The following is a 23,833-nucleotide window of genomic DNA, read 5'->3' on the forward strand; positions in this document are numbered from 1 at the left end:
CATATTTCACAGCCAAACTCTGATAATGTGAACTCTAAATTTGATTACAGAAAAATACAAAACAATTATACAGTAATAAGTTTCTTATCCAGCTCACCTTCACTTGTCATACACAAGAGCAGTGTTGAACTGAAGTGAACAGAATCAGACTGACAGCGGACTGACTGTTCAAGTAACAGTGACTGACTGGCAAGGAGCAGTAGTGCAAAACAAGGGTGAAAGGGTTGTTAACAAAAACCAAATGGTCAGGAAACTGCTTTCTCCTTTCACCTTTGCTAACAAATAACAACTCAGTGCAACGCTTACATAAGTTTCATTACAATAAAAATATTATGGGTGGAGGAGAAAAAGGCAACAGACATCGAACAATACAATTTTTGACTGAAGTGCCTGTTGATTTGTGGCAGTAGTTCTGCAGGCATCAGTGAAAGGAAAATAAGAAAAATGTGCACAAATGCAGATACAGTATGAAATTAGCTTATGCCTTAATAGTTATATTTGCAAAGGCTTGCAGTCTACTATGAGAATTTACTTGAAAATCACTGTGTAAGTGCTGATTGAAACTTTCAAACCCTGTGGTGATGTCTATGTTTGATTGATGCATTTGTCATCATAAAAACAATAGTTTCCCCCATTATTCTGTTCTTAGAGTTACAAATTAATTGTGATGATATTAATATTCAGCTTTGTGTCCTTTAAAAAAAAAGAAGTCTCATAATGTACTACCAATTACAGCATCAAAGGTTCATTGGTCATTGGACGGATAAGTGTCACACAGTGATAGACAGCTGATCTCATGTATTGTTCTCAACTTCCTGTTTTCTTACATTTTCTTACAAAACAAAATATAAGCTCCAATTTACACATTAAACATTTATATACCCCAAAGGTTGACATGGCTTCTGAAAAAGAAAAAGGAAAAAAAAAAAAAAAAACGAAGAAAGAAATCACATTGGACCATAGTAAGTATAGTCTAATCTTCAATAGATTTTAAATGCAGCAGTAACAATAATATACATGTAGACGGCTCCACACTATTTTCATTACTTAACCTTTTTTAGACAAATCTCACTGCTATAAATAGCTTAAAACATGCTAGGGTGAACACTGCCCACATTTAAGCACTGCAGCGGGATGTACGGACTGACCGCTGAGAGCACGGATGTATCAGAAGTTATAATATGTGAGCGGTCAGAGAAGTGTGGAAGTCAAATGTATTTTTAACTCATAAAATTGCTTTTATTCATTCACCCATTACGGAAGAGGATTAGGGCCAAGCAATAATAAAAAAATAAAACCATCTAAAGTTGTTAAATTTCAAGAAAAAAGTCGAAATAAAATGTTGAGAATAAACTCATTAAATTACGAGAAAAAAACTTGTTGAATTTCAAGAAAAAAGTCGAGATAAAATGTTGAGAATAAACTCATAATTTAATGAATTTATTCTCAACATTTTATCTCGACTTTTTTCTCGAAATTTAACGACATTTTTCTCATAATTTAACAAGTTTGATCTCGTAATTTAACAACTTTTTTTCTCGTAATTTAATGACTTTATTCTCAACATTTTATCTTGACTTTTTTCTCGAAATTTAATGACATTTTTCTCATAATTTAACAAGTTTGTTCTCGTAATTTAACAACTTTTTTTCTCGTAATTTAATGACTTTTTTCTCGTAATTTAATGAGTTTATTCTCAACATTTTATCTCGACTTTTTTCCCGAAATTTAACAACATTTTTCTCATAATTTAACGAATTTGTTCTCGTAATTTAATGACTTTTTTCTCGTAATTTAATGAGTTTATTCTCAACATTTTATCTCGACTTTTTTCTCAAAATTTAACAACATTTTTCTCATAATTTAACAAATTTGTTCTCGTAATTTAATGACTTTTTTCTCATAATTTAATGAATTTATCCTCAACATTTTATCTCGACTTTTTTTCTGGAAATTTAACAAGTTTTTTTCTTGTAATTTAACGAGTTTATTCTCAACATTTTATCTTGACTTTTTGCCCGAAATTTAACGAGTTTTTTCTCGAAATTTAACAAATTTAATCTCGAGATGGTTTTATTCTAATCCTCTTCCGTAAACCATAGATCACTGGAATGGAATACTGCATGGATTGTTACTTGGTAAAGATTTTATGTAACACTGCACACTGTGGAAAGGCTGGAAGTTCAGGGCTGTATCCTTTTCCTGTTTTGTGATGAGCAAGAGGAAAATGCAGCAAAAAAAAAAAAAAAACTAAAAACTAAAATAAAAGAGCTTACATCCTGTTTGAAGGCTCATATTGTGTTTTCAATATAATAGGGCACATTTGGATAGACAAAAGCCCATTTTACTTTCCAAAAGGACCCGCTTTAGCACCAAAGGCACTTTAAGCACCATCATCAGGATTTTAATCTGGATCTGACGAGGCCAATATAATCCTATATTTACCGAAAAATATTATAATTTAATAATATACGGACAAATATTCAACATATGGGTGAAGACAGATTTCCTGTTAAATCAAACTCACAACCTAACTGGCCTCGTCCTCCTGACTAGCTAGGTTGTCAGTTACCATGAGGCTTTGCATTAGACCTGTAGGAATGATGGGCTTGAAAGATCGGTTGCGGCTGTAAGCAAAGGGGAATGAGGATGACAATCGTCCTGAGGTGCCGAAGGAGAACAGCCGGTTTTGAAGGTGTGGACGGTGATCAAATTTCGCAGCTTGCGATGCGTCTCTCTGTTCCAGCACACGCTTCAGATCCTGCACCTGATTTAGAAGTTCCATAAGCTTGGTCATGACGGCCATGGAGCCTCCGCCCAGGATGTGCACCTCAGGTATCCAGCGCAGGTAGCGCTGCATCCAGACGCGGACAGCCGGTCCATCCAGACAGGGGAGCAGGAGGCCGTGATAGTCCAGAGGACGCTGTTGCCAGGACTCGTAGAACTCACGGGTGGCGGCCACAGGGGAGTCAGGAGAGCCCATCCAGCGACTGATACGCTTCACTCGTAGCATCTTTTTAAGGCTGTCTGTCTCATCCTTAAAGAAACCTTTCTTGGTTGGGGTTTTGAAGGCTGTGCTGGGTAAGGATAACTGTCTTTGGTGCTATACATTTTAAAATAAAAAACAATTTAAATATTAGTATGCAAACAATTTATGCACAGAACAAACTCAACTATTATATTATTCAATAAGAACAAAAATCAGGCAAACAAAATAAGCCAAAGACACAAAAAAGCGATATTTTTATGTGTTCAAATGCTTGTTTTTTTTTAATAAATCATTTATAATAAACACTGCAACAATCCATAAACAACAAGAATCGACAATTTTGATTGGTGACATGGTGACTTTAATAACTATTAATTCATATCAAATTAATAATTCCATGGCTTAGATGTATTATTATTAATTATAAAGGCTAATTTAGTGGCATCATTTGACTTGCTTATCTATTGTTTTTTTGTTTTTTTTATATTTAAAGATATTTCAGTATTTAAATATAGTTTTTACATTTTTTAAATATTTTACATTTTAAAATACAAGTCTGTACATAATTCAGATTATACAGTGTAATTGATATGGAAGTAAATTAATGCCAAATGTTTTTGAAATAAAAAGCTTGTTGAATTGCACTAATTGAAAAAAAAAAAAAAGCATTACATTAAAGGATTAGTCCACTTTTAAATAAACTTTTCCTGATAATTTACTCACCCTCATGTCATCCAAGATGTTCATGTCTTTCTTTCGTCAGTCGAAAAGAAATCAATATTTTTGATAAAAACATTCCAGGATTTTTCTCCTTATAGTGGACTTCAGTGGCCTCCAGATGGTTGAAGGTCAAAATGACAGTTTCAGTGCAGCTTCAAAGGGCTTTAAACGATACCAGACGAGGAATAAAAATACAAAAAATACAACTTTGAAGAACTGTATATGCTTTATATAAACAAACGTTCACCTTCTAAGTGCCTCTGCCAAAACCGCATTTTCGTATTCTCCAAAAAGTTTACGCTGTATGTCCTACGCCTTCCCTATTCTACTTATGGAAAAAATGGAACTGGCGCTGCGTTCATTCCGTAAGTAGAATAGGGAAGGCGTAGGACATACAGCGTAAGCTTTTTGAAGAATACAAAAGTGTGGTCTTGGCAGAGGCACTTAGAAGGCGAACGTTTGTTCATATAAAGCATATACAGTTGTATTTTTTTCGAAAATGACCGATCGTTTCACTAGATAAGACCTTTATTCCTTGTCTGGTATCGTTTAAAGCCCTTTGAAGCTGCACTGAAACTGTAATTTTGACCTTCAACCATCTGGAGGTCATTGAAGTCCACTATAAGGAGAAAAATCCTGGAATGTTTGCATCAAAAACCTTCATTTCTTTTCGACTGAAGAAAGAAAGAAATGAACATCTTGGATGACATGGGGGTGAGTAAATTATCAGGAAAATTTTATTTGAAAGTGAACTAATCCTTTAACTGTGCTTGCATTTTGATACATTGTATTTTTAAGGCTTGTATTTTTATGGGCTGAAATTCAACATGGTTGTATATTTAAGCTGTGAATATTTCAATTCAAAATATTTCACATACATATTTTCATTATTAAAAATTCAATAATTTATATTCACCTTTCAGATTTCACTTCCAAAATATTTATTGTGTTTAAAAATACAACCTATAAAATTCGACTAGCAATTTTCGGTCCATTTTATTTTGCTTTACAAATCCACTTCCACAAATTCAGTGGTTCAAATTCGACAGAAAATTCAACATTTCACATCCAGGAACTGCAGGAAAAGCATTAGAGTGTCGATGCATGATCTCCATCTGCTGTTTTTTTTTTTTTTGTTTTGTTTTTTGTTTTTCTCCATTTTAACACCTATTTGCCACTTGTTTGCCACCTGATGTCACCTGTTGGAGTTTGGGTTCCTTGCCGCTGTCGCCTTTGGCTTGCTTAGTTGGGGACACTTGACATTTGACTTGACATTTGATATTCAACAGTATTCTTGACATTTATTCAACATTGCTTTGATCTGCCTGCATTGACACTATTCTTGAAGAGCTGCTGTGCAGCAAAAATTATGTACCAGTTATCAATGTAAAGCTGCTTTGATACAATCTGCATTGTAAAAAGCGCTATATAAATAAAGGTGACTTGACTTGACTTGTTAGTCAGCTTCACCAGCAGGTGCCGCTAACGCGTGTTGAAGAAGAGCAAAGCATCCTCTATGAAAGCAACAGTTAGAAACAGGTCATTCATTCATTAAAACGGATTTGCAGAAATGGAGCAAGCGGTAAGAGAATGTGTGATGATTATCAAGGCCAGAATATATGCAGAAAAGCTGATAAGGACACAAAAGCTGCATTTATGTTTAATTCAGTGTCTTTACGGTTACCTTCCCTGTGTAGGCTATACATGTAAGCATGTAAATGAGATTATAACGTTATTCCCCGATGCTGATGTACAGATCAAACGTTAAATCTGAGGTAGACATATTTTTCTCTCTGTTGTTAAGTTTCCTTAACTTTATATTGCGGCGCTGTGTTATAATACTAGGGATTCCCTCATATGTCATAGGATTCCCCTGCCATCAGGACATATAAAACTCTTAACACAGCTTAATGGACTAGTACAGTGATAGTACAGTGACCTTATTGGTGATGTAGGTTATACTATATAGACTCCAGGCAAGCAGACACTGGCATAAAGTTGGTTTGATGTTGAACGTTTGATATTTGCAAATTTAGGGACCGTCTCTAAAGTTACGACATTGGTATTTACGTTTCTACCTTCAATAGCATTTAAAGACAATGACTTACAGTGACAAAACTAACTGTAAAGTGTTCATCTAGGTCTCAGGTATGATGCACATCTTTTAGATTTTTGATGTTTATTAAAATAAACTGTAACACTGTACAATAAGGTTCATTAGTTAACATTAGTTAACTATTAGTTATCATGAACTAATAATGAACTGCACTTCTACAGCATTTATTAATCTTTGTTAATGTTAATTTCAACATTTACTAATACATTATTAAAATCAAAAGTTGTATTTGTTGAACTTCTGTATTTTTATTAACAATAACAAAGAAAAAAAAAAAAAAAGAGAAAAAGTATATATGTACGTACTTTGAGTGGGGTGTATTTGAATATGTGTTCACGTGTTTGTGTGTGTGAGAGAGAGTAGGGCGCATCACTGTCTGACCTGAGACCTAGATGAACACTTCACAGTTGGTTTTGTGACTGTAAGCCATTCTCTTTAAACGCTATTGAAGGAAGAAACGTAAATACCAATGTCGTAACTTTAGAGATGGTCCCTAAATTTGCAAATATCAAAGGTTCAACGTCAAACCAACTTTATGCCAGTAACGTTATCTGCTTACCTGGAATCTACATAGAATAAGGCCGTGTGTCCACCAGAGCGTTTTTTCCAGCTCCGAGCGTACTTTTTCAACTGTTTTCAATGGGAGCGCCGCATTTTTTAAACGCCAGGAGCGTAACGAGGCGCTGAGCGTCTTTTTCACGCTCAAGCGCTGAGAGCTCGGCGTTTTTTACTGGTCGCCTCGAGTTGAAGAATGTTCAACTTTGAGTAAAACGCTGCGCTCATCACTGTCACTTTTTAGCCAGCCGTCCAATCAGAGTGGAGAAGGGGCGGGACAAATACAACTCCGACCAACTGATATTCCGTATCATAGCAACAAAGCATCTCAACGGAAAAAAAACGCTACGATGCAGAAGCGCTCTCAAGCGCTCACAGACGGGCGTTTTAAGCAGAGCGCCTAGCGTTTTCAGCTGGCTAAAAACGCTCTGGTGGACACACGGCCTAACTTACATCACCAATAGGGTCACTGTACTAGTCCATTAAGCTGTGTTAAGAGTTTTATATGTCCTGATGGCAGGGGAATCCTATGACATATGAGGGAATCCCTAGTATTATAACACAGCGCCACAATATAAAGTTAAGGAAACTTAACAACAAAGAGAAAAATATGTCTACCTCAGATTTAACGTTTGATCTGTACATCAGCATCGGGGAATAACGTTATAATCTCATTCACTGAGAGAAAGCTGCTTACATGTATAGCCTACACAGGGAAAGTAACCTTAAAGAAACTGAATTAAATATAAATGCAGCTTTTGTGTCTTTATCAGCTTTTCTGCATATATTCTGGCCTTGATAATCATCACACATTCACTTACCACGCTTGCTAAGTGACCTGTTTCTAACTGTTGCTTTCATAGAGGTTGCTTTGCTCTTCGTCAACACGCGGCACCTTCTGCAGTGTCGACTAACAGCAGATGGAGATCATGCATCGACACTCTACTGCTTTTCCTGCAGTTCCCGGCTGTGAAATGTTGAATTTTCTACTGAATTTGAACCACTAAATTTGTGGAAGTGAATTTGTAAAGCGAAATAAAATGGACTGAAAATTGCTAGTCGAATTTTACAGGTTGTATTTTTAAACAGAATGAATATTTTGGAAGAGAAATATGAAAGGTGAATACAAATGATTGAATTTTTAATAATGAAAATATGTATGTGAAATATTTTGAACTGAAATATTCACAGCTTAAATACACAGCCATGTTGAATTTCAGCCCATAAAAATGCAAGCCTTAAAAATACAATGTCAAAATGCAAGCACAGTTAATGTAATGCAAATTTTTTCCAATTAGTGCAATTCAATAAGCTTTTTATTTCAAAAACATTTGACATTAATTAACTTCCATATATTCAGATGCCACTAAGTGAGATTCTGTTGATTTATCTATCATTATGCAATAATTCAAGTTATTGTAAAAATGTATTAACAAATATAGAATATTTAAATATTTAATAATAATTTCAAAACATCTATCATTATGATTCACATGACATCAGATGATTTTTTTAGTGCTATAAAACCAAAATGTGCAACCGTTTCTATTTATTTCTTTTAATAATATATTGAATGATGCATCATTATCCTGTACATGCTAAACTCATTTCTAAATGTTACAATTTAGCAGTAAATGAACACTGTTTCTAACTTACTGTTTCCACCCTACAGTAATAAAAATCCACACACTCCTTTTTTTTTAATCTCCATTAAACCAAAGCAGTCTTATTAGACATGCTGTTTTCATTCTCTGAGCAGTGTGACATCACACTGTTCAGGCCCCGCCCACGGCCGTGGAATGACAGTCCTGCATTACAACAGTTTCCGTCCTCAGCGAGTTGTACACTGTCCGCCATTTTCTCCATGCTTGAGCAAAAGTAGCATCAACAATGTCTCGTAAGCAATCCTGGTGTTCTGTTTTTGGATGCAAGACTGAACATAAGATTCTTCATTTTCTCCCAACATCTGAGCAACTGAAGACGCAGTGGATTAGTTTTATTTTTGAAGATAATATACCCCAAAATCGGCCTATATTCGTTTATGTCTGCGCAAATAATTTCACTCGAGGGGCAATACAAGACAGGATTTGCTAAAAAGTTGGTACTCATGGATGGATCTGTACCAACTGTTCGTGATCCTCCAGAAGCAGTGTTGCACTGTTTATTTTTTAATTTTTGAGCAAATCGCCATTTCAGTCAGTGTGCCTGTTAGCCAGTCTGTCGTCTATTTTAAACCTTGTTTATATACTTTATAACCACACGTTTGTAAAGAGCAGTGTAAAAGGTGACTGTCTTGAAAAACTGTGTACGTTTTCTGTAAAGACAAGACATTAAAAACGCTATGATTATTTGCAAAGGCCAGCAAATTTATCCACCAACCATTCAGAAATGTCCAGTTGCATTCTAAAAGTTGTAACTTCTTCCTGAATATCTCCATCTGTGTCCGACTCCGGTTTGAACAATGTAAGGCTGAACACCGTTACTAACAATCGTCGTTTTGGCTGCTTGAGATTCTCCAGCTTTGTTGTTGTTGAGCAAACAAAGCGTGAGCTGTTAAAGCTCCGCCCTCTTCTGAAAAGGTGTTGTTTTGCTCACACCCAAATAGGGGCAAATTTGACAAGCTATAATAAATGATCTGAGGGGTATTTTGAACCGAAACTTCACAGACATTCTGTGTACACCAGAGATTTATATTACATCTTGTGAAAAGGGGTATAATAGGTGCCACTTCAAAGAAGGTTGTTTGAGATGCATTCCAAAAGAAACTGGACAAGTGTAAATGCATCTGGTTGCTGAAACCACATATGTTAATTTTACTCCTTCCAGAACAGTAAAAAATAAACGTGTGAGAGCGCATTATAGGCTATATAAAATGTTATAGCTATATGGCAGCACTACTGCAACGTGCGCTGCAGATGAGTATCTCTTCAGCAAGCCAAAGAGCAAACTGCTGCAAATGAAATTGAAAGTAACACACAATCATCTTCGTTAATATAGTGAGACTAATCTTACCATTGCTGATGGTGCTCTCTCTCCTATTGTGGTTTTTGATCTTGAAATGAGCTGATGATAAATAAAATGCAGCTGATATCTGTTGCTTTTGTTGATGTGAACTCCGTTAAATTTGCATATAGTGCGGGAATTGAAGATCGGATTTAGATTTTTTTTTGCGGAGACACATTTATGTGTCCAAGTTATGTGGAACCATTTTAACAAATCAGATGGCTATCCAATCAGTAAAAACACATGAAATGATCAGTTATAAACAGGCCCTAAGATGGGTAATAGATAGTAAAGCATTTTATACTCTCACCTTGGGCTTGTGAGTTTTGCGTGCAGTCTTCTCATGTTTCACCTTCTCTGAATACAGTGGGTTAAAGAAGAAATTCTGGGCCTTGCTGTCAAACTGCACAGACCAGTCCCACACTGTAGGGCAGCTCAATGGGCCACTTTGTGCAAGTGGTGACTCGGCCTGCCAAGACAATCAAGCACAGGCAGTCAGCAGGAGGCGTGCCGACTGTGTCAGGGAGGCAATGGCCACTAACTCATGAGTACATGTAGACTAATGACATTACAGAGGGCTGACTGTTTTCTTTTTAGCCACTGTACTTCCAAGCAGAATGGTGAATGCAATACTCAAAATGGAAAATAGTGTAGCAAACTGACTCTAAGCTGCAATCACAACATCAAAATAACATCAATCTCAACAAAATAGTTATTAAAAAACATAAAATACATAAGTTCTACCTTCATAACACTTTCTCTGTGATGGGCAGAGTTGAACAGAAAGGTGCTGAAGATTGGCACGTGAACACTGTCGGACAGCACAGTCAGGTAAGTCTCGGAGAACTGGAAAGCCGGGCTGTGCTGCTGAACAAGCTGCCACACGCATTCCAAGAACAGGAGGAAGACCGGAGAATGGCACTAGGCATTGAGAAACAGGAATCAAATTAAAAAGACAATGAGGATGAGAACAAATCAGCAATCATTCATAATTAAATGAACAATTGATGATTGCAAATTAAATTCTAGTAGGGAGATCTCATTCTGAAGGGATTTATTTAGCAATTCATATTTTTCATGTGATGTCACATCCTTATCCACCTTATTTTGCAGCGCAGAAGTGAACATTTTTTTTTTTTATGTGCGAGAATTCCAATTCATTAGTGACCATAGGCCTTGTATTTATTTACTACAAGAATAACAAAGTGCTGTAAACTGTAAAACTATCGGCGCTATAAACCGATGTGCTTATGATTATTATAATGAAATTAAAGGCACAATATGTCATTTTTGCCGCTAGAGGCCACTTATTCAAAACAAAGGCGTAGCTTGACGACACTGTGAATGTATGTAGAATTATGGGTGTTGTTGTCTTCACCTCCACAGCTGATGGAAAGGAATCCGATGGACTCGGGCAGAAATCATGTTTATGGATGAGCTAATGTATTCAAGTTTTACAAACGTTACGGTGGTATGAAGCAGGACGGCTTGTGAGCCGTGGGAGTGGGACAAGGCCACTGGAGCGAATGCTAAATATATTATGGACACCTGCGATGCACACCGGTCTCGAGTTCAGTGGAGCTTTTATTATGATTTTGCTGCAGTCGGCCGCTTCTGCTCTTTTCGTTGCATATGTGGGGTAACGCAATGCTGTTTTACATGGTTAAAACAATCATACTAAATACATTTGAGTGTCTTTAAAGTTAAGTTATAACAGTAAGGCATGTACACACTGGCGTTTTTCGAGACGTTTTTTGCGTTCATACCCAAGCGATTTTCATTGGCGATGCGCAGAGTGAACGTGCAAATTCACTCCCTGACAGTATGTGGCGCTTGTGCTTAACGGTAGTGCAAATAAACATATTTATGATATTAATAAAAAGTTAATATCATTATATATATATATATATATATATATATATATATATATATATATATATATATATATATATATATATGGTAGTCAGAAACGGTAGTGCAAGTAAGTCACAATGACAGTAGTGCAAGTGAACGGTAGTGCAAATAAACATTTATGAAATAGACATTCTCAACTATATTTCTTGAATGTAAAAAAAACAAACAGTAAAAATACAGAAATACACATCTATTGGTGTGGCCAAGAACTGGCAAAGAACCCATAGCGTGTATCTCAATCAGCGCCCTAGTTTCTAGCCGTTACTCTGTGCATTCGCTTGGTGGTTGCTATGAGAGACTTTGCCGTAATCTAGATCGATATTAATAAAACTGGAAATCGAAGGTAGCACGGATATAACGTCATTGACAGGCGACGCAATGACATGCTCAGTGTCCTGTTTAAAATTGCTAATTTCTCTGGATTTAAACATTGTTGGAAACATTTGGGTTAATGTAAGTACAGAAGTCAACAATATATATAACAATGTTCTAGTGGTTTTTGGATATTTTAATCTAAAAATCTTACATATTGTGCCTTTAAAATAATATGATAACAATTAAAAGTTTGCATATAAAGCTGTATAACAGGCTGTTTTTGTACAGCTAAAATAACAAAGCAAATGACACCAGAAGCCAGAAACAATCAAATTACAAATGCCCGTGCCTGCTTTTATGTGAAAAATAAGCTGAATAGGAATGGCCACCTTGAGGGCAAAACAGGGCTTTCCTCCATTGCATCATCAATAAGGTACATACTGAATTTGGTCTTTTTATATCACTGTTTTAGTACATTAAGGTACTATAAGTGTTTTTCACATTAAGCTCTTAGAATGTCCAGCAATTTTTAGTGATTGAAATACTGTGGCGGGTGCTTTATATGGATCGTAAAACTTGCATTTTGTTCACATATCTTGTTTTTCTTCTTTTGATAGGTGATCTAAAAATGTGTGGCTTGAAACAGATGGGAAATTTACAGGCCTGTGCTGCAGCTGTATAGATCTTTTGCTCTCCAGGTCTCTGAGTCTGCACCAGTAACATGACTGGTTGACTGACTGTATATTATCCTGTTTATCACATGAATACTTAGTAAACAAGAAAATAAATGGGCATTGACTTTATATGAGAAGAAAAAGTCTGCAGATTGGAACAAAAAAACATGATACTAGTGCAGGAGATTGGTTGAAGTGACAAATGTATAATTCATTCATTCTGCAGCAAAAAAAAACCTCAGAGGTTATGAATAATGAAAATATGAAAATATAAAACAGTAACTTTCCACTAAGCCTATGAAGAAACAACAGGCAAGAATGAGCATGCAATAATTACCTCCTTGTCTTTCTGATGGAGGTGATTACATCGATCCAGGAAGGCATGGCAACCAGCCACCCACTCCTTCTGCACCAGACTCTGGAAACCCATAAGTGTTCTGTAATAAGGGTCCAGCATTATCTGAGCCAGACTGGAGATCACACAGCACAGATCTGTTCCCTCTTCCTCTGCAATCAATCAATAACAACATAAAACATCAGGGGATACAATCTCAAAGTTAAAGATAGATCGAGGTTTAAAGATAGATCTCAGATTGATCGAGGTTTAAAAGTACTTTATTTTTAAAGGTGAGGCACTCTCAGACACTTCAACCACCTCTGAACAAACAGGTGGTCCCATCCCTGACATGCCAGATTGTTCAAACAATCAAAACAATGTTTTAAAAATCACAATATAAGACAATATAGTTGAAACACACTTGACTTACCTGTTATAAGGACGTTTGTGTTGTCTTTATCAATACATTCAACCACCTCTACTGCTTTTTGGAGACATTGTCTGTTGAGGACATTAAATACACTTTGTTAATAGTTTCATAGTCTAATACTAGTAAATCACACAATTTAAGATTTTTTTTATGTAACCTGACCTAATAATGTCTAGCCATCCTGAGCTTTCAAGGGAAGAGAACCATTTCATATCCGACATCCAAAAATCGGTTGAATTATCTAAGAGACAGTGAGTTACACAAAATGACTGCAAACAAAATACCCATCCTTTCATTTAATATTTGAGGATTTGAGGAATATTTTTCACCTTTTCTTGTGAAACAGAGTTCAGTATATTCTGTGACTCACCGATAAGAAAGAATTGTTTGAACTTGTTATATGACTGCTGGATGTCAAGGATTGTAGGAAGGGATTCTGAGAGGTCCTCTGTTTTTACAGAGTAAAGGTAATTATGTGCGACTGCATTTATCATTCTGCAACAGAAGAAAAAAAAAACAGAGTTTGTCAATGTGAGGGTGCCACTGACAGTCAAAATAAGACAATACTACATTTTTATTTTTTGTTTGCTGTCATGGACACCATGTTACATGACCATTTTATTTGCTGTGGACACCATTTTACATGACCAAAAAAAAAAAAAAAAAGGTTATATTGGTTCATGCTGATGAGCACTACTAGATAAGCCATGTTGTTCTTTGATAAAGAACAGTGCCCTTGAATGTCAGCACCTAAACGCACAGAAACTCAGGGCACAAAAAACCATGAGGATATCACAGCAGTTTGGCTGATTTCAGAGGATAAATAAGAGTCAAAAACTGTAATCCATTACGTGTCCAAGTGTTTTTGGAAATCCCCATCTTCTTGTGTCATAAGCGGGAAAGACGCTTTGAAGAGAGCACAACCACTGTGATGAGACCAACACCAGATCTAAAGAGGAAAATAACAGGCATCCGACTTCAGTTACATTCAACTATACAAAATTATGTTTATATCCTGTTAAGTTAAAATCCTTAACTCACTGGTAATCCCTTCCCTTGATAGCTGAATAAATCCTCTAGTGCTGTTGGGATGATGAAGTACTTCGGTAACCTAAAGACAACGTCAGTGCAGTGTTTTTTGTGGATACATTTATTTCACATTAACATTTTCAATGCATGACATGCGTGATCACTGAAAACTATTTTGCTAATTCTTTTATAATTAAAATAGATGCATGCATTTTTTTACCCTATATTAATTGAGAGAATACATTTGTTCTTTTGAAAATGCACATATATTCACTGCAGGACTATTTAACTGCAAAAAAACTGATTAAAATAAGTTACATAATCTAAAAGTATTTACAGCAGTTTTGAACTACCCAAATATAAGCAGTGTCGGATTGATCTTACAAAAATCTAGGGCAGTAGTACATAAAGACTATAATAGATGAGAGATTATCTCGTTACCTTGTAATAAAAACAGTAGTAACACGTTATCAGCAGACACTTTACAGCCAACAACAACAGCATGAAGTACCTTTGAGAGAGTTCAAAGTTCTCATTTTCTGTGACCAATCTACATTTCGCTTTGGTCCGTTTCATTTCCTGTGTCCAGTCCTCTGGTGAGTCAAACATTATTGTCTCCTGTTTCCTCTGCATTTCTGCAAATAAAGTCTGCACTTTACAATAAAGTCTCATTTGTTAACATTAATGTATTAACTAACATGAACTAACAATGAGCAATACATTAATTACTGTATTTATTAATCTTTGTTAATGTTAGTTAATAAAAATACAGTCGTTCATTGTTTGTTCATGTTAGTTCACAGTGCATTAACTAATGTTAACAAATACAATATTTGATTTTAATAATGTATTAGTAAATGTTGAAATTAACATTGACTAAGATTAATAAATGCTGTAGAAGAAGTAACTTTGCTTGCTAGCTACCTAGCTGACAAAAGAGTTTTGTGGAAATGAAGACTTAGGATAATCTAATAAGCTTGAGTTAGAAATTAATAATGCCATTGTTTTCCATCAAATTACTGCAAATTAAATATCAGGTCATTTTTTTGTAATTTAATTTTAAAAAAAATTCCTGGTACATATAAATCCTTGTTGAGCACTCTAAAACCACTTTTTTACTGTAATTTTTGTCATTAAACAGATGAATATTATGTTGTACTGTTATTTCATTATATTAAGATAATATATTTGAAGCTGCAGTCCATAAGTTTTGCCTTTTGTCGCCATCTCTGTTTGAAACCTGCAATTGCAGTTATTTGTGGACTTAGCATCTTTATGTGGGTTGTGCATCGGCACGGCTCCTCAGCGCGGATGAATCTAATGTTTGCTGTCAGTCACACAACGAAGTGTAGGTTACTGTACTTATGAATCACAGATTCTACGTCTTGGATGTATGAACAAAATAAGAATTTTAAATGGAAAATGTCCTCTGAACATGTAAGTAATAAATCTGCCACTTTTGTTCTGACCAACTGAGAAAAAAGCATTACAATCAATTGCGCTGCCAATGGTGATTAAATCTAATGATCGCTTATAGGGCTGGGCGATATATCGCATGCAATTGTCACGCGCATTTCGTCAGTAAAGCCGGTTCCCTGATTACCGCTAAATCGCCATCACCTGCTTTCAAATGGAGCGCCATTTAATAGACAGAGCCGTAGATCACTGACAAGCCACGCAATATCGCGTTCATATCGCAGATGAATCGCCTTCGATAATGAACGCGATATTGCGTCGCTTTTCAGTGAACTACGGCTCTGTCTATTAAATGCCGCTTCATCTGAAAGCAGGTGATGGCGATTTAGTGGAAATCAGGGAACCGGCTTTACTGACGAAATGCGCGTGACAATCGCATGCGATATATCGCCCAGCCCTAATCGCTTAGCACATATCATATCAAACCATGCAAATTATTATTATTGTTATACTTTGTTGTCAAATTGTTAATGTTAACAACATCAGCATTGCGTGGCTACGTGTTTTTAGTGTGTATTAGCGTTACCTGTAGATTTCGATTTCTTTACAGTCTAATCTCTAAAGTTAATTTGTCATACCATACAATCCGCCATCAAAATAATAAGTTTAATTATTGCAGCTGCTGTGAGAAAAGGCTATAAATTATCTACCTGCAGCATCCTCACATGCCATATAGCCTACTAGCTGGGACTCGTTCTTTATGAAAACAGACATAACGTCATGACGCAAAGATGAACGGCTGCACACTCGAATTTCCCATGGAAACCCAACAGTACCACTCGGATAAGAACACATTATTACAAGCTTACTGTTGTGAATCAGGCTAAGGTAAGGAGATAGTTTAGAACACTGGCTGGTTATGTACTTGCTCAAAAATTGATTTTGGATAATTTTTAACCCAAAAAAAAGTTACGGACTGCAGCTTTAAGTAATAAAACGGCTGTTGAAGAGAATAACAACAGGATGAGGCTGCAGCAACTGTAAAAAGTTACTTTAAAAAAATGTTAAACATATTTCTAAAACAGAATCCAGAAAGATAATCTGGAACATATAAAGTCTATAAAGAGAGTCTGGCTGTTGTTCTTGCAACCATCTGTTGAATTCCAGTTGCATAGACTATGATCAGTATTTAGCAGCTGGTGCTCGACGTCCAGTGCTGCATGTACGTCTGCATTTCAGGCGTGTGCAAAGTTCATGTTCTGCATAAGTGTGACTTCATGAACTTCTCATGGTGATGTTTTCCCTCATGTTGCATTAGTGGTTACATGTGCTTAATGGATTATCAGATTATTGATACTCGGACAACCGCTGTATTTAACCAACAAGTGAAACTATGGAATGTAACAAAAGTAACACAAGGAAAGCCTCTAACATGAGCTAAAATCTGTACCTGGGCTTGGTGTCCCAGCATAGGAAAAAGCAAAGACGCACTTCAGAGATTTCTCCTCCAAACAATGGTGAGCAATACCCTGAAAGATCTGACAAAACAAACAAACAAATGCACAAGGAGATGTGAAACTCTTTTTAAATTCACATATATTTCAGTCCTCATGTTAAACAAATTACCTTTTTGGTGTCTTCCTCCTTTGTGAATGTAAGACAGAACTGAAAGACACGTAGATCTTTACAGTGAATGATCATTTTGGATGGGTATTTGCTCTTCACGAAGCTTCCTGTTATCAGTTTCCTTTTTTCATCGTAAACTTTAAAAGAAATGAAATGTTTCTCAGAGCTCAATTCAAACCAAAAACAGATCTATAATCATTAATGATAAAAAGTAAAAACGATTATTACCACCATAGATGTGATCCACACACATTAATGGAATGTCATTTTCTCCATAGAGTTTGTTCTTAAAGGTCTTGGACTGAAACAAACGTAAGTGACACAATAGCCTCTTATTGTACTTTCACAAAGCAGACAATAGTACCAAAGTAAACAAGGCTTGTAAAAGACAGTGATTAACAAATGCTCAGTCAGCTGTGAAAGGTGCATTTTTATATAGCACACAGTAACTAACAGGAAAGGCTGACGCTGTTGCCTTGTTCAGTGTGCTGTATCAAACGTTCACACAATATTTTATTTGTGAAATCAAGAGTGAAACACGCTTTGCTTCTTGTTTAGCCACCTCCAAATATACGTCTGAAAATTAGCCGATGAAACCTCTTGATACCAGCCAACACTAACATCTGACCAGCAGCATTGTTTTGCAGCTTTTTAAGATTACTGATTCGATTATTTACGCATTCATACACCAGTCTTAGTCAACATGTAAAAAAGCAAAAAAACTAACCGAAAACAAAAAATACCTGGCACTTTATGAATACCTGACCATTTGAGCCTGCTGTAAGTCACTGGTTTCCCACCAGAATTTCACTGCCAGTGAGTCAGACACTCAAGTTCCTGAAATGGCAGCTAAAGCGAGAGTACTCACAGCACAGTTCCTCATGCAAGGTCACCCAGTTTGGCAAACAATGTTTCACAAAGTTAGATTTCACACTTTTTCTATTTGCTCATGTAGCAGGCGCTTTTATTCAAACCTGACTTACAAATGAGGAAAAAGTATGTATCGTACAGGAGCACACAATATTAGCAGATCTGCAGAGCTTAATTTATTTAGGCTATAAAGCTTTTTGGAAGTAACAAAGTCTTACTGTACACTGTCATTTACCCAATCTCTCTGAAACTGTTTTGGAATAGTATTACAGCTACCAATTTAATGCATTCATTTAGCACAATTATAAATAAAAACAATAAAGACTTATAAAAATATTAAGACATTTAGTCATGCCCTCTGCAACTACAGGCAATGCACCTCGCCAAGCCTCGCCTGCATAGATTTTAAATAAAACATTTTAATTGATCTAATAAATAGCATATTTATCATTAAGATTACCATTAAATAAGCATCTAGATCACATATTATCTCCTCTTCAAACCTCACTGTTTACAAGAACGCTGCAGTCTACACACAGGAAGTACATAATGTCTTTAAAAAAGCACTGTGGTTCTTTGGTCGGTAAGCCTGAATTAGAAATTATACATTGTTCCTTAGGTGATAGCATTCTGCTATTCACTCAGTAGATGTGACCATTTTGTTTTCTGAATACAGTGTTGCCATGTTGATTATTTTCTTATACTGTGAACAGGAAAACTCTCACGGCAATTTGTTACTATTTTACGTTGTGGTGAGTTTGCATTCGTACATTTTCATATGAGTTGTTTAGACCCCACAGAGGATTTAAGGCCTTCATGCTTTTTTTTTATCTTACTTTTTCATACAAATCAAATTGTATATGAAAATTACCATGTTTAAAATAGTTCCACTTTCTCATGAAACAGGGTCAGAACAGTAGGGTTTGAATGATTTTACAGTCCTGTCACGTGTCCTTACCGTCTCTTCCTGTTTCGGCTCATCACTAAGGAATGTAACACGAAAATTGGTGCAGAACAACGTGCCAAAGATGCCACGCTGGGAGAGGTCATCTTGAGTGTATTTGAGAATGGGGTTGGCACTACAGAACACCACTTCACCTAAGAAGCAAAAGATTAGCAAAGTCATGTCAGATAAGCCTTGTTCAGACAGTCAGCCCAAATCTGATTTTTCATATCCAGTGATGAGGTGTGGAATAAAGACGTTCATTCCAGCCTCCGTTTCTGTTGCTGCTTCATTAGTAGTCCAGCGATACAGCTTTACATTGTAGTACTTTACATTTACAATTTACATGTTGTTTTTGACATAGTCCTTCCAATGCAACACCATTGCCATGGAAACCAACACAGATATTCCACGAATAGAAAAAGAGCCACAGGACACACAAATCAGATCTGAACAGTTGCAATACACAGTGTGGACAGTCAATCATTTAGATCTGATTCTAATCGTATACACAAAAAATCGGATTTGGACAGCCAGTGTGTACAAACAAGACTTTAACACAATATCACAATGTCAGACATTAACACAATGCCAATAACAGAGGCTGATGGTATAAGTTTGTTTTGTGGTGTGCAGAGCTTTGAAGAAATGCTGTCAGTGTTTTAGTATATTACCAATTTTTCTGTATCTGCAAAACATTAAATGAGCTCTCTAGAAGTTACAGTCTGAATTAAAGAGCAATTATAAGTCTGAATTGAAATTTACACCCAACCTGTGTACCACTAACACAAAAAGCATTTTAGATTAACTGACAATAATAACAAGAAAAACCTGAGATAGCAGAACATTGTGTGAGGGATTTCATATTTACCTGGTAGCAAATCAGGATGTTTCTCTTTCTTTGGCAGGTCTTTCTCCAATTTTATTTCCTAGAGAAGACAGAAGCAATAAAATTGTAATATAAACTGTACACTTGATTGATTATCTAATAAAATATCTTACTAAATGGCATTTTCACAAGTACTATATTGCAAAATAATGCCAAATACATTTCACACAGTGCCAGATGCTAAGTAAGTGAATATTTGAAATCTAGATGCCTCCACAGGACATCTGCTCTGTAATGAAAAATCAAACTGCTGCATAGCATAGGTATAAGAATACAAGTAGTATGAGAAACCTACACTGTCATGATATCTTACATTAAAGGGATAGTTCACCAAAAAATGAGCATTCTGTCATCATTTACTCTCCCTCACATTGTTTCAAACCCGTAAGGCCTCTTTTATTATATTTATAACACAAAAGAAGATATTTTAAAGAATGCTGATAACCAGTTTTGGTGAGCATTGACTTGGGGGGGACACTGTGACATTTCTCAAAATATCTTCATTTATATTCCACAGAAGAAAGAAATCATACCGGTTTGGAATGACATGAGGGTGAGTAAATGATGCATTTTCATTTTTGGGTAAACCATCCCTTTAACACTATGACTTTAATGTAATATATGAGTAATGTAACCTAATATAATGAGAACGGGGTCAAAATTGAACAACATCAGCACTGTTTTAGCAACATCAGCACACTATAATAATTTTGTCTCTGGTACCATGAATTTTAGCAGCAGCCCTGTGATATATCTGCAACTTTAAAATTTAAATTAGGTAAATTACTTTGTTATTGGCTAGAACATATAAAAGTGGCAGTTGAAAACTGCAAAATCAATAAATTAATGCCAATGTGTGAAAATTATACAAGTTCAGTCAAAACAAACAGGATAGGCTAAATAAAGAAAAGGAAGCCATCAAACATCCTGGCTATCATGAGGCCAGCTGAAAAAAATCTGGTTAAAACTTCACAAACAGCCCCAAGCATCTTGGACACTCCTTTCCCTAATGACTTCCTCAGGGTAAAAAAAATTATCTTAAAATTTGCTTTTGAAACCTGAGATGTTAAATACACATGTTCTTGACATTTATGTAAATGTTATGGCTCACAGTAGGCCTTCATTAATATCCAGCCAACAAAAACGGGGAGAACGCTGTGAGATCTGACCATGCCCCAGTTTCTGATCTTCAGAAAGAGAATTAGTTGAACTCTTCAGTCTTTACATAAGACCAGGGGCTGTATGTATAAAGCTGCTCAGAGCAAAATTTTAAGAGTGTCAAAATTTTAAGAATGACGTAATTTTAGTCTTATTCCTAGACTTAAGAATAAGTGTGCTTCATAAAGGTTCTATATGTTAAGACTAGGTCTCAGCTCCTAAATTATTTAAGAGTGCTGGAGCGGTATCTTAACCTTGTTAGAAGTAACAAGATGCCAGCAGAGATGAGGAGACCACACGCTTTCCAAAAAAGATATAATGTATTGGAGTTATATGATGGCAGGGAGTTGATAAAACAATACAAGCTTGATCGTCAACAGTGTTGGGGGTAACGCATTACAAGTAATTTGAGTTACGTAATTAGATTACTTATTTCAAGTAACTAGTAATGCATTACTTATAAATTTACAACAAAATATCTCAGTTACTATTTCAAATGAGTAAATTTAATGAGCATGTTACTTTGTTTTCCCATTTATTGACTGACGGCTCTCCTGTCCCCATGTTAAGAGAAATAAAGTGCAGAGGTGTTGTGTGCGCTGTGTAAACATGACGGTTATTGTAGTTCTAGACTAAATGTGAGCACTGACTCATCTCACTTGAACAAAAACAGAGTATTCCTCAAAATGAATAAAAACAGTGAAATGCAATCTTGGGATATTGCACAAACCTGCAATAATTAAATATATTAAATTAAACAATTATACTTTAGATATTCAATCTCACATTATTAACCAATGTCTTTGCTGCTGACCTTCTATGATCCAATTCAACCATACTAATAAGCAAAAATGACTTTTAAATAAACATCACATGTGTGATCAGTCTGAAGCTTATTCGTTTCACTTTTGGTGCGAAAGGGCCTTTACATTTTGCCAAAAATACAAAAAACTTTTTTATTGTTATTAAAAACAAACAAACAAGCCCAGCCCAGGTGAGATTAAATAACACAAAAGTAATATATCGCATTACTTATTGTAAAAGGTAACTAAGTAACGAAATCAGTTACTTTTTTAGGGAGTAAATTGTAATGCATTACTTTTAAAAGTAACTTTCCCAACACTGATCTTCAATGTATTATTTTTGTAACTGACCTAGTAAGAAATTTAATAACTTCTCCCTTTCTACAAATCAATGCTATAACTGGAAATAAAAGTAATAATGACATTTTGTAATGCAACAGTGCACCAGCGATGACTTGGGCTTATCAGTCCACAGTAAGCACCATCTTAAATAGGACTATTGTAGCACTAACCACACCAAACATACAGTAGTGGCCAAAAGTAATGTATTTATTGACCCTAGTTAGATTAGATTAGATATATATATATTAATTTTTTACTTATTTTATTTTTTCCCCCCAACAAAACACTTGGTTAAGGTATTTATCTGACAAAATTGTTTGGCAAACAAGGTAAACTACAGCTACAGGGTTTATTTTACTATGCAAAAAATACAATTAAATTTAACAGTGGCTGAAACTGTCATTCTACCTTAAGTGACAACATTTACATTTTCCAGATGCTTTTTATCCAAAGTGACCTGCACTGCATTCAAGGTACAAATTCAATCAGTTCAGGTATTCCCTAGGATATGAACCCATGACCTTGGTGTTGCAAGCACCGCACTGTACAGTTTGAGTTACACAAAATGAACAATCTTTTCATACTCCAAAGAACAGGTTTTATTTTTTGGGTGAATTATTCTAGTCTTCACCTTTAATACTTAATTATTTTATAATCTCTCTAATTAAATGGATGCAAATAAGTGGTTTACCTTTCTATCGTTTGTATATTGGTGCAACAATTCTTACCATCATGCTTTCATTAATGTAAAACAAGAATATGAACTCTATTGTCCATAAAGACACAACCCATGACATGTATTATTCTAACAGGACGCCCTGCTCGTTCTCACCCGTAAATCAACACTGCAGCTTTCTGAACACAACCAAGAATGGACTTCAAACACATCACATGCCAGAGGCAGGTGAAGACACTCGTGATTCGTGTCAATAAACAAAAATCATTCAATAACCAGGATTACAACCTCCAAGCAGACTTAACTGTAATGTTGAGGACTTTTTTTTAATTTTTTTTTTATAAAGTCCACAGAACTGATTTTTAGTCGTCAGTGCGAAGGCAGTCAACTTAAAGATGTTAACTAAATGAAAATTCTTCTTTTTTTTTTATGCATTTTGCCATGTGAACGAAACGCACACAAAACTCAGATTTCCCTGTTAGACTCTAAACTTGGAACAAGTCAACAGTGTCAACTTCAGCATGGCACACTAACCTCGCCCAGTGCACGACTGTCCGCTGTTTCAACTCGGTTTAGTCAAAACCAGTCTCCGGGTTGTTTTAAAAACAGCGTATGTGTAATACTGCTTGAAAGCTCTCGCTTACCTCGGGTGTAACATAAGACACAAATGACGGTTTTGAAGACTTCGCTCCTCCGCTCCCCAAACTCAACATTTTGCCTGTCCCAGTATGCCGCTTCCCGAGAAGTCAGGTGGAAATCCGGGAGAGTGCGAACACAACTTTCCTCTCTCCCTCTCCTTTCTCAAGCGCATTTCCTTTGGATGGAAGAAAAACCAGCTCTGACAGCAAACCGCGCCCATTCGGCGTCATTGGCTCTTTATGGACAAACGGTCCATTTTCTACTCTGGTCAATAGAAAGACGCTTACTGCTCATTGGTTGATGCGGCTGTCAATCATATGCGCTTCCTCATTGCTGAACTAATAAGCAGTCGTATTCAAAATAGCCTACGCCCTGAAGTGAGAGGGTTT

The 23,833-nt window shown here is 35.9% G+C and overlaps 1 protein-coding gene across 2 annotated transcripts; it reads right to left on the reverse strand.

Annotated features, from left to right (window-relative positions):
* Positions 1-1,969: 1,969 nt before the first annotated feature.
* mtmr12 (myotubularin related protein 12) lies at positions 1,970-23,666 on the reverse strand. 2 transcript variants are annotated; one of them, XM_048188235.1, is made up of 17 exons: positions 23,450-23,666; positions 19,809-19,866; positions 18,953-19,092; positions 17,353-17,425; positions 17,125-17,261; positions 16,949-17,036; positions 14,594-14,717; positions 14,095-14,164; positions 13,905-14,002; positions 13,424-13,548; positions 13,216-13,294; positions 13,054-13,124; positions 12,624-12,793; positions 10,128-10,304; positions 9,694-9,852; positions 9,393-9,443; positions 1,970-3,103 (listed from the first exon to the last, which is right to left on the reverse strand). In XM_048188235.1, the coding sequence occupies exons 1-17, from the start codon at positions 23,516-23,518 to the stop codon at positions 2,531-2,533; spliced, it is 2,262 nt and encodes a 753-aa protein (XP_048044192.1). In that variant the 5' UTR covers positions 23,519-23,666; the 3' UTR covers positions 1,970-2,530. The 2 variants fall into 2 exon arrangements, with proteins under 2 accessions (XP_048044192.1, XP_048044193.1); XM_048188236.1 differs by lacking the exon at positions 9,393-9,443 and having other exon boundaries at positions 23,450-23,663.
* Between the last annotated feature and the right edge of the window lie 167 nt (positions 23,667-23,833).

This window comes from Megalobrama amblycephala, linkage group LG4 (genome assembly GCF_018812025.1).
Source record: "Megalobrama amblycephala isolate DHTTF-2021 linkage group LG4, ASM1881202v1, whole genome shotgun sequence".
NCBI classification, from domain to species: Eukaryota; Metazoa; Chordata; class Actinopteri; order Cypriniformes; family Xenocyprididae; genus Megalobrama; species Megalobrama amblycephala.

Excerpts from the sequence above, each read along its gene's own strand:
- mtmr12 (XM_048188235.1), bottom strand. The coding sequence starts at position 23,518 with ATGTTGAGTTTGGGGAGCGGAGGAGCGAAGTCTTCAAAACCGTCATTT. Across the intron at positions 13,295-13,423 it reads CAAACAATTCTTTCTTATCG|ATAATTCAACCGATTTTTGG; the intron begins GTGAGTCACAGA and ends ACTGTCTCTTAG. Across the intron at positions 12,794-13,053 it reads CACAAACGTCCTTATAACAG|AGGAAGAGGGAACAGATCTG; the intron begins GTAAGTCAAGTG and ends GATTGATTGCAG.